This window comes from Eschscholzia californica, unplaced genomic scaffold (genome assembly GCF_041429995.1).
Source record: "Eschscholzia californica isolate CP2 unplaced genomic scaffold, dmEscCali1.0.p SCAF_4, whole genome shotgun sequence".
NCBI classification, from domain to species: Eukaryota; Viridiplantae; Streptophyta; class Magnoliopsida; order Ranunculales; family Papaveraceae; genus Eschscholzia; species Eschscholzia californica.
In genome coordinates this window covers 40804506-40822925 of record NW_028238461.1, presented here as the reverse complement: position 1 = coordinate 40822925, position 18420 = coordinate 40804506, and the positions used below count along the sequence as shown (strand labels likewise).

Genomic DNA, 18420 nt, shown 5'->3' with positions numbered 1-18420 from the left:
TTCACCGGTGAAGACGATGAGGAGGCGAATACATGAGGTGTTAGAAAATATTCCCCATAAAATATATTTCCCCGGAAAATTTTCAAAATTCTAGATATTCGCTTTAAAATTTCACACCCCGAAACTATTTAGCTTTCCCCAAAGCGCTGGCCTAAATAAAATGCCATATTTTAGATCTACTCAAATACCTCTATTTCCATGAAAATTACTTCCGTCTTCTTCTCCACCACTTTTCCCAGGTTTGCATGGAAATCCGGAATTTCAACCAGACTTCTTACACTTAAATATTTCCAGATCTCTCTTCGCAAAATTGATGCATAAATTGTAGGGGGATTTGGTTCCTCACTCAACCCCGCCGCAGCAGCAGCAAAACAAATTTAGGTTATCGCCTTCAGGTAATCAATCAATCAATCATTCTTTTAGATTCGAACAAAATGATGTGGAGCATCGCGAATTTGAAAGAGAACATAAATCAGATGGCATTTGATGTTCATCAAGATGCTCCTGATGATGATGATGATGACCTAGAGATTTATCATCATCGATCCACTACACCAATTAAAGATTCTCCCCTTTCTGCTGATCGACGGAGTTCTAATCGGTTTTCTCAAACAAAATCTCCTTTGCGTTCTTCAATTTCAAACGGGACCGATTCAGGCTACGATTCTGAGGTATCCAAGTTTGTACACTATGCTGATGATTGAATTTTAAGTAAAACCTGTTCTTTATTGCTTTATGGTATTAGGGTTGTGTAATTTTGTATATTATCAAGCAATACTTGAAATATTTGATTAGAGGTTTATGAAAATAGTGGAGAAGGATTTATTAATGGTTATAGCTAATTAGCTATCGACATAAGGCTTTATACCAACTTGAGTAACCTTCCTATTCAGTCATGCGATAGTAAATTGCCAGATAGTAAATTGCCGGCTAGGCATAATCATATGTTGTGTAAGAACTGAAAAAGAGTGAGATGAGTCGGTCAAAGGCCTCAAGGCCAACACAGTAAGCTCCTTAGTACTGAGAAGTGGAGGTTTAATGCACCTCATAAGGAGCAGAATTTTGAAGGACATAGCCTTGGGAATCAACATTTCATTGCCATTAGGGTATGACACGGAGTCGGGCTGGATTGACAGCCTGCTGATAGGTACTGTATCGGTCGGGGCGGAACGAGCACAGTTCTAACTTGCCCATTTGGGTAGATAGTCTAAACGGACGGACATTTCAGAATTATCAGAGTGAAAAAGCCCGCCCATGCCCCTTTTTTTAGTTAGACATGTTACGAACGTGGTGAGAAAGCCCGCTACGGCCAGTTGGCTTTAGCCGTTTAGCGTAAAGCTCAGTAGAGCTTTCAAGCTTTGGGCGTTGGGGAAGGAGTTATTTGGAACTTAGAAGTATTTGCTCCAAACTGCTTGGAAGGCGGGCACCCTTCCAAACATGGTTTCTTAGGCACCCAAGTTAGGTTGACCATGTGACATGGTCATTGACCAAGCCACATTCTCTCTATGACTGGGTACTAATTGGCCCCAAATTTTTTTCCTACTTTTTTTTGCTGTATACTTGTATTGCGTATTTGTATTACACTGTATATTAATATACTATACTTATGCCACTTGTATGGTTCAGAGTCGGTGTGGGATAAGCCCCTCTGTTTCAGTTTTGTTAGGAGCCTCTGTGGTTGTGCTGTGTTTTTGCTGCTCCTCCCTATGACGGTGGGGGGGAGCAGGCTATCTAGTGTTGTGCTCCTTTTGTAATTGGGGAGGTTTCTGGCTCTCGATTACCTCCCAGGTCCTTTTAATGTTTTCCGTCACTATTCTTTTGTATCTTCCGTTTCTTTTCTAATATTAATTCAAACTTTTCAAAAAAAAAAATGCCACTTGTATGGTTATGGTCCTGTGAAACAAATATTGCTACAATATTTCCCTCCGTTATAACTCCATCATTGTATTTCGACTGTTTCCACTGAGCCTCCATCATCGTATCTCCGCCATCATACCTCCACTGACACATCTCAACAACCACTACTATAGCTTCACCACCATATATCAACACTACATACCACCACCAGTGTACCACCACCGAGGCTCCACCCCACTAAAACTTGATCACCACCATGAGACCGCAATCACTTGCAATTCCAACGCTATACCTCCACCTCTATTATCATACTTCACCCACCACACTTTGATTGCCAATACCACACACGTTCCAAATCTATACCCTTATCATATACTGTTATACACATGTAAAGCAATGAACAAAGAACATGCTTTTGCTTTCATTGGCTCTTATTCTCTGATATTACTTGCAAGTCGACTCTACATCATTTGTACTACGACTTTATGTTCTGTTTATGACAATTAGGCCGTCCATCAACATAGCCTATTTGAGCAAATGTTTTTAGTTAAATTGAAAACGTATGAGTTGAAAAGTGCGATCCGTGCACTCAAAACATTGTGATGAATTCTATAATAATCTATGGACCACACTGGTTTGGATTTGGAAGTGGTCTTCTACTCAGTTAAGTGAAATGTAAGTTAGAGACATTGAAATGCTTCTGGTACTGTCTACTAACTTAAAAGTCAGATAACTTGGTCAAGAAAGACTACACATCTCTAACAGTTATTATGACGAGAAGTTTCTGAAAGTAGGTATTCCTGTTACATAAGTAAGTTGAGTTTGTGATCGGACGTTTCATTAGATTAGATTTACATTTATATTCTTTGCTTGCATTAGGCTAATGCTTCAATTAAGTCACTTATTTCTTATTGTTATTGTGGGCTTGTGGCCCAAATTGGGTTGCTTGCTGTCACAACCACTGTGTGGCCATTTATTCTCAAGATGCGGAGATCGCTTCTGTTCTCTATTTCTCTGTTGTTTTATAATTTGACATGCTCCAGTAATGACCTTCCGTTATCCCTCTTTTTTTTTTTTTTTTCATGTTACTTGCAGATTGAGAAGTATAAATCAGAGATTCAAAGGCTTCAAACATCTGAGGCTGAAATAAAGGCTTTGTCGGTTAACTATGCTGCTTTGTTAAAAGAGAAAGAGGTAATGCGGGTTGAAGGTCCGCTGTTGATCTTTTGCCACGTTATCTGGTTTGATATAACTTTTGTGTTGAGACTGTTTCCAGTTTGTGAATATAAGCATGTATCTTTGATAAACTTTCTGGCGATGTCACATTAGCATGCTAATTTTATCTATGAATGTCTTGAACCATCAGATGGTTATGTTTATAAGTAATTGTTGACATCGTGGTTGACTTCAATGTAGTATTTAATCAATTTCAGTCATCTTGACCATCGTTTGACACTTTGACTTCAATTTTCTTTTCTTATCATGGTAAGTGGGAAGTCGAATTGGGAAACATCCATATATTGTGGTGCTTATCCTTCAGCAACACAGTTGAGAACAAATCTTGCTTAACGCTACATCAAGTAGGCATGTAAACTAAAGCCACACAAATACACCATTTTAGTACTTGTATGCTTAAAAATAGCGAGTGTCCTTTTGACTTCATCCGTGTGCAGGACTCTATCAGTTTATAGCTTTTCTATTATTTGGTCTTTAGCTATTTTCTGATTGTTGATATTGTTGGAGTGTTTAATGGAAAAAGGGAAACTTTAAAGCCATTGTAATTAGAAGTTCATCTTCCACGAGTGAATTATAGAAAAGGTCTTCAGGTGCACGTTAGAGTAGAAAACATAATCTAAGTTATTCAAGCACAAAGGTGAATGTGTATGCAAGAAGAGTTTCTATTCCTTGACTGGCACAAAGATCTATTTGGGGTCTCGCCGTTATGTACTGTTAGAAGAAAATGAGAATTTGCATATAAGTCTTTTCGTAGGTTGCATTCTGCACTTATACATCCTTAAGTAGTATTATCAATTAGTCGTTTTAATGTAGGACAGTGAAAATGTGCATGCCATGCAACTGAACCACAAATTGTCCTCGTCAGGTTTGAGCAAGTCTTGAAATATATATCTTTCTTTAACAGGAACGTATTTTCAGATTGCATGAAGAAAATGGGTCTCTGAAAAAGAATTTGGAGGCAACTATTAATTCCCTGCATGCTTCTAAAAATGATACCCCAAAAACATTTACGAGTAAAAGAAATGTTCGCAAGGTAATGTTCAATCTGCTTACGATATTTTTACTGAGATGGGTACTGCTATATATTTTTGCATGGATGCTCAAGTATTTCTATTTTATACTTCTTTTGATGCTCATCAGTCATCTCAAATGACCAAAAAGTAAACTGATAAGTTGATTTACTTTTGGATTTTGTTGTAAGATGGAAGGAGTGTAGCCTTTTATAACTCTTTTCGTCTTTCGTAGTTCAGGTTTACGTTTCACTTACCTAATACTTGATAGGTTGGCTTCCTCTTCCAGTCTTCCTCTTAATATATTAATCTTGATAATATTAAATATTAGAATGATGCTTCCTATTTTTTATGCTCTTTTGCTCCTGATTCTCTTTGCTTGTCTGAAGAACAAATTAATGCTATTATAGCTTACTGTACACGTCTAAGGAGGTCTGTTTGTTCTCAAGAACATTTCTTATGCTTTATTGCTCTTTATTCTGTGTTACTTGCTAGGTTTTATTTGCTTAATCACTTCCATGATGGAACACTATGTTTATTAGAAATTATTTTTGAAGATTTTGAATTTTCTGGTTCTATCAAAACTTGTTATCTCATGTGTTGTATCTATTTTGCTACTGTGTAGGGTTCTGGTGATCAATCACCCTACAGGCAACATATATTGACAACTCAAGTAAACAATAATACTACTGGAAACCACATACAAAAAGGTGTCATCTCTAAACAGGATGTATTAAGCAATGGGAGCCTAGATCCTACTCAGTTGGATGACAATTTTCAGGGGAACGATAATGTAATACGAACCACCTGTCTTTATCTCTTAATTTGGTGCACTGAGTCTAAGATTGGTTTGTTTACTTTGGTTCATTAGCTACATTGTTTTTTATCTAAGCAGTCAGGATAAAAAACCTAGCAAATTTCTCCTGGATATGCTTGGCAGAGGGCTAGCCTTAGCTGATCCCAGGTCCAATCTCAAGTCATGGGTTCAATGAGTAACTAGTCTTACTCGGCCGAGTCAGACCGAATCTGTGTCAGATGCCTCAGTGACTTACTCAGTCTGACTTGGCTCAAAATAGAATAGTATACTTTTAGAGTTGTTAAATAGAAATAGAGCAATGAAATAGAAGAAAGAGAGACATAGGCCCTCTTCTTTTTCTTAAGACTTAAAATGATTCATACGGCTGTATGTTTGTTTCCTTCACATGAAATATCAACTTGTTCTCTCTAGATCTTGGTAACAGATATTTGAATTTTTAGGAGCTCGCAGGTTTACTTGAGGAGAAGAATAAATTGCTGGCTGCTACCGAAGCTAAGTATGATGCAGACATTAAACAACTGAAGTTGGAGCTCAACAAAGAACACGAAAGTTTGGCAGCTCTACAATTAAAACTAAACGGTACTTCGTCGGTAGAAAGTCTCAAGTTTTGTGGCTTCTGTCTTGTCGTTTTGGATTCTAATCTATTACTTCGCTTTCTTTAGTGGAACAAACCTTGAACGGATCCCTCCAGAAGGAACTCTTTGCTTTGAAGACGGGAAACGATAAAGTAAGCTTTAACTCAAAATTGCTGAACATTCAAAGTAGTTAGTAAGGAAAAGGAAGAAACTTCGGAAAGGGAAAAAAAAGAAGGAGCCCTGTATCTTAGCTTTCGAATTTTCTTACTCCGCAATTTTTTTTGAAATGACACGTACCGAGTTTTGCCTTTTATAATTGTCATAGCAAATGAATGTCTTGCACGGAGCAACAGCTTATTACATGTGCTGTTGAGTGGGTTGGGTGGGGGAGAAATCCGAGCACGGTTGTATGTTTTTTTTACCATGTCATATCATTCTGTAAGCAAGCTGTCATTTATTGCAAGGCTAAAATTCTGTTACACATCTTATTTTGTTATCTTTCATTCGGATCTCATCATTTCCTCTGTTGTACTGTTTTCTTAATGAGCAGAATAATACTGGCGTTAGAGAGCTTCAGAATGAATTGTCGGAAAAAGTATCAGAAATAAAACGACTACAATTCGAGTTGACCAGAAGAGACAATGATGAAGAAGAAAATAAGATTAGTGAGAGTTTAGGAGGAGCTATTACTTCCCTAGAACAAGAAAATCTTAAGGTTGGTATATGTTTATTGAGTCGTTTTTACAAATATATATGTGGCTACTTATTTAATTTTGGTCAGGCTTTTCTGGTCAGCTACCCTATTCTATGTTACAAGTGTATGTGTTTGTTGAGTCGTCTTCACAAATATATATATGTGACTAATTATTATTTTTTATGGGTCTTTTCTTGTCAGCTTCCCTAACCTATGTTAGAAATAATTTATCTTTGTGCCACTTCTTGTTGGACTAATGATATTTTCCATATTGAGATGCAGAAAACTAGTGAGCTGAAAGGTCTAAAGAATGAGTTGAATGACAAAATATCAGAAATAAGACAACTACAATTAGAATTGACCAGAAGGGACAAAGGCAAAGAAGAAAATGAGGTCATCGAAGCCGAAAAAGCTATTGCCAACCTAGAAAAGGAGAACACGAAGCTTAAGGTTGATGATGTATTCAATCTATTGTTTTACACTTTTACTTATGTAGTTGATTATATAATTTTTATTTGGTCGTTTCTTACACATGTAATTATTTATCTCTTCTGAGCAGTCTTTCTTAGGCACCTGATTATGGTTAGTAGTACTCTTGTTAACTGGGAGACCTGAAGCTGCTTTGGTATTTTTTTTTTCATTTCTTGTAGATGGAGAAGGCTGAACTGGAGGGAGCCTTAAAATTGAATAGGGAGATTACCACTGATAACCGCAGTGCTGATGTCCCAGACGCTTCAAATAGTCATTCAAGTAATTTGAGTGAGGTACTTTTTATATTTCATGTCATGATTATGTCTGTGATTTTGACAATACAATCTACAACTTCAGAACATAAATTTATTTCTTTTCTTTCATTGTCGAGCAAGTATTACTTCGCTAACTGCCATATTTTATTCTACTTTTTACGTATTCTTACTTATCTAGTTGATCTTCTTAAGTATATTGTGGTTCAAATCTTTCTCTTGTGGAGTATATGTTTGAGGAAGTAAAGAAATCAAAATTCTAATATCGTAGTGATTCCTGTTTCTTTAACCCCATGTATGTTGGATGAGAAAAGACTGTTATTTGTATTCCTATTACTCAACTAGAGTTCCCATGCATGACGGACTGGATATGATTTTAATCTCACAGTGAAGGTTGAATTACACTTCTTAAGTAAACAACTAAGGGGTATACGCATGAAGTCTTGCAAAATATGACTTTGAATCTGAAATTACTGGTATAAAACATACCAATTTTAGATAGAAGATACAGTTCTGCTCTTTGGGTTTGTTTAGGATCTTATGTCTAATTTCTCTACATTCTCTTTAATATATATTGACTCAAATTTTCTGAAAAATATTTGTGTTTTCATTTTCATATTTATGTTTGGTTCACATATTGGTACTTGTTGGACTTAAGATTTGACGTGAAACATCTTAAAGTGGTTGTGTTGGATATTAGATTTGATGTGAAACATTCAGATCTTTCAGGCTCTGTAGATGGGTCCATACATGTAGCAGAATATTTGTCTGACATTTCTACAATGTGCCGATACGGCAACCTATACATTTCAGCTACATGCTTATGTTTTCTTGTTTATTTAGTTTGTTTTATCATTTCTGGGGTTAGTTACAATTTTGTACTTTTGGGTCAACCATATGCAATGACATTAACCTAGAGTTTATTTTACACCTAACTTGATTTTGCAAGTTGGGGAGAACTCATAAGACGTGCATACAAAATCTTATGTTATACCCATTAAAATGAATTTGAAATCCTAATCCAAGCAAGGTTACAAAAAACTGTATGTGACAAGGGAAATTTATTGAAGAGTATTACAATTATTTACAAATACATAGGTTCCAGGAGTTCATCTTTTCCACTCGGGCTTGTATATTTCCTTCTCTCATGGATTCGTATGTTCTGGAAGGAGAAACTTGGCTGTTCATTTTTACCCATTAACTGAGTCTTCGATCTGTTAATTTAGTCTTTAAGCTATTAATTATGTTACTACTAGGCACTAAAATCCGCTTAAGTATCTCGGTCAGCACTCGTAACGAAGATCCAATATTCATGCACAATGACCTTTTCACCCCCTTCTCTTTTTTGCGGTTTTCTTTCCTGGTTCACAAAGAGATTGTTAGTTTATCTTCTTCTGAATGAAGTTCCATCTAAGCTTAATCAAATGTTAAATCTTTTATATTAGGTATGATGTTGTGTACCTTATATGATATAGAGCAAATATATTCCATATTTACTCTTATTATCATACAAGACTCGTCAAACCTGTTAATGGGAGGACTCCTACATTGGTGATACCACAACTGCATAACAAGAGTATGCAACTCGCAGACCACACTTACAAGTGCTGTCACTATATAAGGAAGTGTGCTTTTTGTCTTGACAGAACATTTCCCGTATCTTCAATATAATGTTCCTCTTGCACAATGGTTTCTCAGCTTATCCTCTACCTTGTGTAGCCTATAGGCCCGTTTTATTTTTTAAACCGAAGTTAGAAGACTCGAATAGCAGCAATATTATTCACAGAGAGTTTCTTTAAATGGTTGCAGTGAATGGGATCAATACCATATTGTTGCTCTAGATTAGCTGAGTTTTGTATCTATATACAAGAAAATGCCAATTTAAATGATGCCCCACACGATAGCCTACAGTATCTGGATTTCTTGCACATAATATAATGTAAACATTTAACAGGTTAGTGTTCTAGAGGTCCACATTTGCTCATGCATGATTGTTTCATTCTGAAGGTACATGCATCCAAAACATTCGCGGAAAAGGAAGAATTGGAGCTATCCGTACAAAAGCTTAATAAGGAACTCAAAGAAGCCTGCCAAGAAAGGGATAAGGCATTGCAAGAATTGAGTCGGCTCAAGCAACACTTGTTAGATAAGGTTCTCTCTCTCTCCTCTTTATTTACATGCACACGTGTATGTAAATATATATATACGTTTCATCTGGAAAAATACTTTAGATGTCAAAAGTCTTTTTTAGATTTGATTGATGGAAAAATACATTGCATCTGGCTGTTGCTTGATTAATTGGGTGTTCTTGTTTTCGAGTTCTTTGGCTTCACATTGATATTTTGGTTTGGTTTATACTTCTGATCAGTTATTAGATATGTGGATTCAGTCATTCAGATTCGTTTAGGAGATCTTGATAAAAAAGGTCAGTGACAAGCTATTATATTCACTCTCTGAGGAAGTGTCATAAGTTGGAGAATAGTACTACTGTCTGTAGTGGCATTGTATAGAATTTAGGCAAAATAAAAGACATGACATGATGACAGCAAGAAAGGCTGTGAGTGGAGCAATATGGCTAAAGGGTTTAGTTGGTAATCTGGGTTTGAAGTATGAGGTGGCTAACGTTTACCGCGTCAACCAGGGTGCAATTCATTTGACCAAAAATCAAATGTATCATGAGAGATTAAACATTAATGTCCGGTTCCATTTTATTAAGGATGTGATGGAAATCCCCGTGAAGAGATTACCACATAAGAGAATTCAGCTGATATGTTGACCAAGGATATTACTACTTTCAAGTTTAAGGCTTTAAGCATTGCCTAGGCTTGATTGGAGTCTGCAGATATTGAAGGCACTTGGGGCAATTTCGACGATGGCGAGAGATGTTGAATTTGCGTGAAGAACTATGGTATCTTGAAGCCAAGGTGGACAATTGTTGGAAGTGCCATGAATAGTGGTCGAAATCTAACCTGAAAAGTGACCCAAAAAACCCGTATACTTATGTTTTCCTAGTCTGATAAGGGCGGTTATCAATTTACTGGGTGTATCCTATCTTTGGTATGAGAGAGAGTTGTGGGAGTGCTAGGTTTTCAATGAGTACAAATACTAAAATTCTTGAGATATCTTTGTAATCCTGTTCTTCATACATAGTGAATATTATCGCGTCATTGTTCAACGTGGAGTAGGTCTTACCGACCGAAGCACATAAATCTCTTGTGTTTGTGTGATTGTTTATTTTCATTATTGCTTTTCTTGGTTTGCTTGTTCTTCGTCACAACATTATCTAATACATGTACACCAAGTAATAAAAATAAAGCATGTGGAAGCTATAAAGTAAGTAAAAACAGGAAAGAACTACTACCTCCAGCCTAGCTCAATGTGAACGCCAATATGGGCTTCTTGGTTCACATTGTCGATACTCTATGCGATCATTTTATATTATGCATAGTCTGTGATGTTCTTTCGAGTGGAGATTGAAGAGGGATTCTCTTGTTGCAATCTTGTTAGGAACTTGAAGAATCAGATAAAATGGATGAAGATAGTAAAATCATCGAGGAACTTCGAGCAAGTTGTGACTATCAAAGGTCACAAATATTACACTTGGAGAAAGCTTTGAAGCAAGCAATAACAGGTCAGGAAGACATCAAGAAGAGCAATATCAGTGAGCTTCACAAGTCAAAGGAAATGATAAACGATCTTAACCAAAAGCTTTCAAGCTGTATAACCACTATTGATGCCAAAAATGTGGAACTTATGAATCTCCAGACTGCTCTTGGCCAATACTATGCTGAAAGTGAAGCTAAGGTAAACTTCATATCTTACCCTTTGTATATTAATTTATTTTGATAATGTAGTAAAGACATGCTACAAAAGTGCATAAGAATGTATTTTTATGTTAATCTCTATGTGTAGGAACGCCTAGAACGGGATTTGGCTCTTGCAAGGGAAGAATTAGCTAAATTTCCTGAATTGTTGAGGGTATGAATCGTATGATCTTGGCTTTTATGTGAAATACCTAACCTGTTTAAGATATGATTTTGACATTATTTATTGCTATTTTCTTATTCTAGCTTATTAGTCCTGTCAGCTAAGTCATGAATGTTTATTTTAGCACATTGTTGACCATTTTCCCCTCACCAAAACTGTAAGACATAATATTTTCTACTATTTGCATCTTGAATTGTTTATGCAGATGCATTTCTGCACAGCTTTACTTTTTTCTTGTTGGTTTGACTAGGACGCGGATCTACGAGCGGAGGTGTCAGAGCGGGAAAAAGATGAAATATTGACTAAGCTTTCACAAGTGGAGAGGTTGCTATCAGAAGGACAACAAAGAGTTAGCAAACTTGAGGAAGACAATTCAAAACTACGCCGTGCTCTTGAACAGAGTATGACTAGGCTTAATAGAATGTCTGTGGATTCAGACTACTTCGTTGATAGGTTAGCTTTTCTGCTTGCAAGTAAACCTAGTTCCTTTTCTGTCTTTTTTCTATGTATTTTTCTCTTTAAATTTCGAAGTGATTTTGGTAGATTCCGCCTTCTACTGGTATTTCTTGAATATATATGATAGTAGTCGAATTTTATTCTTTTCTCCTTGACGAATTTATTTCCGAAGTTCACTGGAACCCAAATTATGCAAAATTTCAGCCTCCTTTTACAGAAGCTACATATCGTCGTATGTTTTGAGGTGGAAAGTATCTCCAGTTACTGTTGATATGTTTACTACTTGCATTCTTTTATTTATTACTCTTGAAGTTACTTCGGCTGGATAGAAGATTGCAAATATCTAAATATCTAATGATCGATGAATACTATTGGCAGGCGAATTGTGATCAAGTTATTGGTGACCTACTTTCAGAGGAACCACAGCAAAGAGGTAAGATTCTGTCTTAACTGATAAATTTTTTATTATGCAATGGAAAGCTCTATCCACAAAGCGGTAAGATTGTGGTGTTCACTATCACCATAAACTGACAATCATGAACCAGATAACCGTGTTGTATACTAGCCGATTATGCTGTGATAACAGTTTTGCCACGAAGGGACAAAAACCTTAAATGTGTTTCAACAATGCTACATGTACTCGAAATTTGTTAACTTGAATTTTGACTTGATGATGTGGTACTTTTACTTACCATAGATCCAATATCTCCTTTTATTCACGAATCTCAGTAAACCTGATTACGTGGTGACCGCCGCATCGTCAAATCGAGGTTAAAGTAACAACTTCAAGTACGAGTAGCATTTTCCGATGTGTTCAACGTAGTTGCGTACTCAAAGTGCTGCTGCAAGTTTCTTTTTGTTCTCTCATCTAATGAATAATGTTTTCACCTGATTCTCTACTGAATATTATCACTTCAAATTCTCATGAATGAGCGGTTAACTTGGAGATTCACAGGTTCTAGATCTTATGGTTCGCATGCTGGGATTTACAGAGGAAGATAAGCAAAGAATAGGTATGGCTCAGCAAGGTGCCGGTAAAGGTGTCGTTCGAGGAGTTTTGGGTTTTCCGGGACGCCTTGTTGGTGGTATTTTGGGTGGAAGCTCAGGCGAAGCAGCTGCTCCTGTGCCAACTGATAACCAGGTTAGCTTTTTATATTTGATTATTCGATCTTTAATACCTTAAGAAGCACATGAACTGTTAGTCTGTTATGTTTATCTTTTCCTACTCTTACATTATTTATCGTAGTACTTGGTTCCATTGAAATTTTGTTTGTACATATCCTGTATGCTTGCAACTTGACATGCTCTCGTTTCTGTTCTTCTTCTATCCAATCTCACATCTAAAGGATAACTGTGAAGTGGAACTGATTTAAAAGTATAGGCGTTATTAAAAAGTGAACAATTGATTGCAGAAGTGTCAACTGTAAGAGCATATTCATTTTTTATTTTATTTTGATGATTAAATCATTTGTCGCGAGTTTTCATTTTTATCTTTTGCTTCTGTTTATCCTTTCGATTTATTTGCCCGTAAAAGGAAGTCCTTGCTAGTTTAATCTCTTGTGATCATCATTGTCCTCCTCTGTGCTAAATCAATAGTGTTCTTTTTGTTCTTTTATCGTGCATTAGTCAACAGGCTCTTATATCTCTGTATTTTAAAGAAAATAAAATTTCGCATTAGCTCCCAAGTGCGGACAATCAGCCAAAATTTTAGGAGTTGCAATATGTGGGATAATCTATTTCTGCACAACAACCCACAGCTCCCAAGGCCTACAACTTGATCATTCATCGGAACTTTGAGAGTTCATGTATAAATCCTAAAAAATCTACTGTTCTGTAACGCACTCTATTTCTTTTTCTTTCTCCAGTCTTTCGCAGATCTATGGGTCGATTTTCTTCTCAAAGAAACTGAAGAAAGGGAGAGACGAGAACTCATGGCCACCACCAGTTCAAAGGGCAATACAGACGGGAATACTTCAAGCACGACAGGAACAGTACCTGATTATAGAACCAGCAGTCCCGTTTCTACTTCTACGAGAGGAAATTCATTTCTTGATTATCAAAGCAGCAACGCAAGTCCCTTCTCTCGAGGAAACATGCAGCAGCAACAGCATCCCGAAAACTCAGATACAGAGTTCTCAACAGTTCCTCTAACAACACCAATCCATTCTTCCTCAGAATACGGCTCTCGAATGTCAAAGTATCTCCCTAGATACTAATGTTGTTCTGTAATTAATGGAAGTACAGAGAGTTTGTTTTCTATTTGTTGTAGATCTATGAAGTTTCTATTTTCTTTTTTGGGTCTCAATTCTTTCTTTGATTCTTTTATACAAGAGAGGAACTAATGATGTCTCATTGATTTATTATAGCATATCACTCTTCTTGATATGGCAGAAGATCACAAACAAATTTGATTCCTTTAATGTAGTAATATAGAGAATATAGATCACATTTTAATATATAGTATTTGGTTTCTTATTTTTGACTTTCTGTATGGGGGTCATCTCTATCTCTCTATCTAGAGGTATTAACACCAGGGACAACATAATGAAGGTAGTAAATCAATAATCTTTCGTAGACTTTACATGCCTCAGCCCGTATAGTTTGACTCAGTCAGTTGGCTTGACCTATACACGTAGTTCTTCCAAGACGCGTACCTCTGTCGGCGGCAGGCTACTTAGAGAAGGATGACAGAAAGTACGTCTCTTTTTTTTACTTTGTTCACTTGAACTGGGGGCCTAAACTAGGTTTCTGCCACTCTTCTTTTCATCTTTTCTCATTTCTCTTAGACAGGGGAAGGGGAGACCTTGTTTGTGTAAGATGCAAAATCTTGACCATGATACCATTGTTTGGACTTGTCAACTTTCACCTTGTCCTGGGTTTCTCTGTTAATCTTCCAATTTTTCGGAAAAAAAAAATTTGTGTAACGTCGACTACCTATTTGACTTTTATGATTATTTTCTTTCACAATCAATAATTTAAGATGTTCACTAAACTCCTAAATACTAGAGCAACAACCGAAAGACCTCAATCAGTATAACTATTGGTAAAATTAAAACTAAACCAGCCATGGTGAGTAGAATTAGGTAGCCTCAAGTTTCATGACTAGAAAAATATGTTTTTCTGTCCACTTCATTCACAATATGTTGATATTTCATACTAATATGATCTAGAGCAACGTTTTTTTGTTGAGAAACAACCTAACTTAGCACGTAACTTTCATGTTAGGTTAGGACAAGTATTTTTCCTATCCACTCAACATGAATGTGTTTTTAACCTCATTCCCAATATAAATACTATAGGTTTAATTGGAAAAAGGTGGAAGGTGTGAAAGAATGACCAACAAAAATGTTAAGGTTCATCCTGATCCTTGCAACAAAGAAAAAGGTTCATAAAAAAAGGTTCATAAAATTAGTGGAATGTTGGAGGAAACTGGATAAAAAAAGAATGGGATGAGTGAAGGTTAATAAAATTCCTACATTCTTACCAATCATGGTTAAGACTTCTTTTGCTAACAAAAAGTTATTAATAAGCTATCTATTAGGGAGAAGAAGGTGAAGGCAAAGTTGTGAAGCAGTAACTACTTAGAATTACTAGTGCTAGCAATTGTAATAGAGTTACAACTCCCTACTAACACCCTACTAACACAAATTGGTTACCAGAATAAGGACTTATGATAAATAATTTCTATCCCATTGAGTTTGAGAACTTCATTACAAGTCCGATCGAGACTTTGTTTGCAAATTTGATTATTTCTACATCTATGTGGCATAATTGACCCACACTCCGAGTGGCCGAAAAATTGGGGTCATGCAAAATTTTAATCACCCTCTTATTATAAATAAAAAATATTTACATGTGACTTGAAAGAAAAAACAATTAACATCTTAATATCTTCATCATCCATTCATATCTGATTCTCTGTACTTAAAAATATCTGTCTTGAATTTTTGAAGTAAATTCATTATTAAACTTTATAATTGGTCTCGTCCAAAAAGCCACTTTCAATGGAGAGCAAAACTTCTAAGTATGATTTAGTCTTTCTTGAAACATATTCGATCTCAATTGCGAGGCTAAAAAAATTAATGTGTGGGGGGATTTTTTAGTTATAGTTACTACAAGAATTCCTCAATAAGATCAGGTAAGAATAAATGGGCAAATTCTCGAATTCGACCAATAATGACTGATATACTATCCGAACTTAATAATCTACATGATATAGAATTCATTTTTTTTTTATAAGAATATAGAATCACTTGCTGCTCAAGAAATCTTAATTGGGCGACTCTTACTCTAGCAAAAGAAGCTCTCATATCAAATGAAAGTAATGTATGAAACTCTAATCAGATTCTAGTTTGCATTGCAAGCCAGTTGGGGGCAGATAAATCCAACATTAACTCTTTTTCCATTCATGAATAAAGTTAAGGTTAATGCCAATTTTCATCAAAAAAAAAAGTTAAGATATTTCATGGTAATTATAACGTATAAAAAGGTATCTCCTTAATTTACTCACCAATACCCCCGTCCTAGATTCTCAAAAAATGTTAACATAGAAAACAAAGGGAGGGAGACGAAGAGATAATGGTGAAGATTAAGATGAAACGATGGTGGAGACGACGAAGTTGAAGTGATCTTAATGGAAGAAAGATGAAAATAAAGTTTTCTTTCTAATAACATGTTAACTATGACAAATATGACAAACGCATAGGAAAGACTGTTTTGAATTCCAAAATATAAGTCACGGGAAAATCTGACAAAATTAAAATGTTGGGGGTTGTTTAGGAAATTTATCATCTCTATGAGGCTATTCGAATAAGTTGGTCATTTTGAGAAGGTCAAATTTGAGTTTTCCCTATTAATAAGAACCAATTTAAGCCCAACATGATCTTCATAAGGTATTTTTTATAAGCATCTAACAAGTTAGTTTTGCAACGTAAAACCTTCCGACTTTACTTAAGTTTTTAGCTTTTGACGTTAAAGTTAAGCAACTTTTCTTTAACATATGCACAAATTTACTTTACCAAACATTTTGTTTGCATATTTCCGCTCCACCACCACAACAAAAGTTTCACCACACCGTTGTACCACCACCACCTCAAACCTTCACCACCACTGTATCTCAACCACCACCACCACCACCACACCTTTATCAACATCGTACCTCCACTACTACACCTCAACCGCCACCAGTACTGAATCTCAACCACCACCACGGTATTTACCACCGCCACCACGACCACCATTATACATCCAGTCATCCACTACCACTATCACATACCTCTACCGTACCTCGACCACCATACCTTCATCGTTGTACCTCCATCACCGTCGTACCTCCACTAACACCATCCCCATACATCCACCACTACCATTCCATACTTCCACCACCACCACCACTGTCGCCGCTGCCACGATCATACCCCCACCAGCACCACCACACCTCAAGTAGATCACAACCACCACCGATTCAATCACACCATACCTCAAAGGCTCCACAACTACCACCGATATCACCACCACCTCTTCCGAAAGAGTAATGACGAAAACCGCCATAAAGAAATTTAATTGAAATCAAGTATCTTTATGAGAAAATATCAAAGTAGAATACATTCCAAACAAACTTTTTTTACTTTTTTACTTATAAGTAACATTTTTACCAAACATATTTATGACAATTTTTTACCTTTTTGAATTAAAAGAACTTCTACTACAAGCAAACATACTTATATTTTTGGTTGCCAAACGACACCTAAGTAGTAAAACTTTTAGAAAAAATGACGTTGCATATGCTACTCGATCTCAATACCTTAGTGATGTAACTCATACCTTTCACCACTGAGCTAGGTAGGAATTTTGTTTGAGAGATTGAATAATATATATATATATATATAACAGGATGGCTAGTGCAGTATAACATAAATGAGCCACATTAGGGTTGTGGGGACACATGTCCCTATGTGGGTTCGCCCCTGATCGATCTTAAGTATGATTTAAAAAAATAATAATTTGGAGAAGCTTCTTTGTACTGATGATAGTCACATATAGTCAACAAAATTATATGCAATATTTATGCCCATTGATGTAATTTCTAAGTTCTAACACACATGGGCGCTACAATTGCATATCTCTCACATCCACATTGAAAGCGATAGCCAATCCTTGATAAATTTTATTAACGGCCATAAGGTTGGATTGCACTGGCAAGCGGTAACGATAATACAACAAGTACAGAGGCTAATAGATAAATTTGAAGGCACCATCTTCACATTTACTCCTAGAGAAAGCAATATTCAGGCTGACGCTCTTGCCAAATGGGGAAGAAGGAACTCGAACAGGACTGTGTGGAATACTGTACCTACGTTTATTTATGTTTTGCAGTAGTTTAGTTTTATGTACTTTGTACTCTGGTTTCGTTAATGCAATGTTCTCTCTAACCAAAAAAAAATCACACATTATGACCTTCAACCAAAAAAACACACACACATTATGACAAACTGACAATATGTAGTACATTCAAATATAAAATAAACAATAAATAAAATATGTAAAGTCAAAATAGTTGAAAGAGTATTTATTTTTGTTTTAGTTTACATAGTACCTTAGTGAAGAGAATTCGTAATTTGAAAGTGGTAAAGAAGTAAAAGAAATTATATTACTTATATATCTAAAGTTGCATTTTATATTTTCGCCAAAATATCAATTACCGCCGATTTCAATTTGTGATGACTAAGTAGAACTTTAAAAGGGAAAGAAAAAAAGAATTAGAGTTCAGATATGTATGAGACTAGGTATAAGTCGTGCTTCTGGCACGAATAATATCATTGGACTAATTCTGTTTAATTTTTTCGCCTTTTGTCACATACGCGCATTTCTGATGATTCAATCCACATAAAGCAATATTTATGGAAATATGGTTATACCGTTTAAGATGACGTTGTTTTTTTAGAGTCTGAAGCCGAATTTTTTTTCCCTGCCATAAAATAGTCATTTCAGGTTGTTTCAATAATCCAACCCTTGTATTCACGTGATGACTTCATCTACAAGTATA

General features: G+C 36.0%; 1 protein-coding gene across 2 annotated transcripts; it reads left to right on the top strand.

The window, feature by feature from the left end:
* The first annotated feature begins 132 nt into the window (after nucleotides 1-132).
* LOC147544699 (golgin candidate 3-like) lies at nucleotides 133-13850 on the top strand. 2 transcript variants are annotated; one of them, XM_086636105.1, is made up of 16 exons: nucleotides 133-671; nucleotides 2953-3051; nucleotides 3998-4126; nucleotides 4729-4896; nucleotides 5361-5499; nucleotides 5583-5647; nucleotides 6046-6210; nucleotides 6472-6639; nucleotides 6840-6953; nucleotides 8940-9083; nucleotides 10440-10736; nucleotides 10845-10910; nucleotides 11170-11372; nucleotides 11754-11808; nucleotides 12331-12516; nucleotides 13241-13850. In XM_086636105.1, the coding sequence occupies exons 1-16, from the start codon at nucleotides 435-437 to the stop codon at nucleotides 13589-13591; spliced, it is 2586 nt and encodes an 861-aa protein (XP_086492231.1). In that variant the 5' UTR covers nucleotides 133-434; the 3' UTR covers nucleotides 13592-13850. The 2 variants fall into 2 exon arrangements, with proteins under 2 accessions (XP_086492231.1, XP_086492232.1); XM_086636106.1 differs by having other exon boundaries at nucleotides 160-1513; nucleotides 2901-3051.
* Nucleotides 13851-18420: the final 4570 nt, after the last annotated feature.

Excerpts from the sequence above, each read along its gene's own strand:
- LOC147544699 (XM_086636105.1), top strand. The coding sequence starts at position 435 with ATGATGTGGAGCATCGCGAATTTGAAAGAGAACATAAATCAGATGGCA. Across the intron at positions 5,500-5,582 it reads TCTACAATTAAAACTAAACG|TGGAACAAACCTTGAACGGA; the intron begins GTACTTCGTCGG and ends CGCTTTCTTTAG. Across the intron at positions 10,911-11,169 it reads AATTTCCTGAATTGTTGAGG|GACGCGGATCTACGAGCGGA; the intron begins GTATGAATCGTA and ends TGGTTTGACTAG.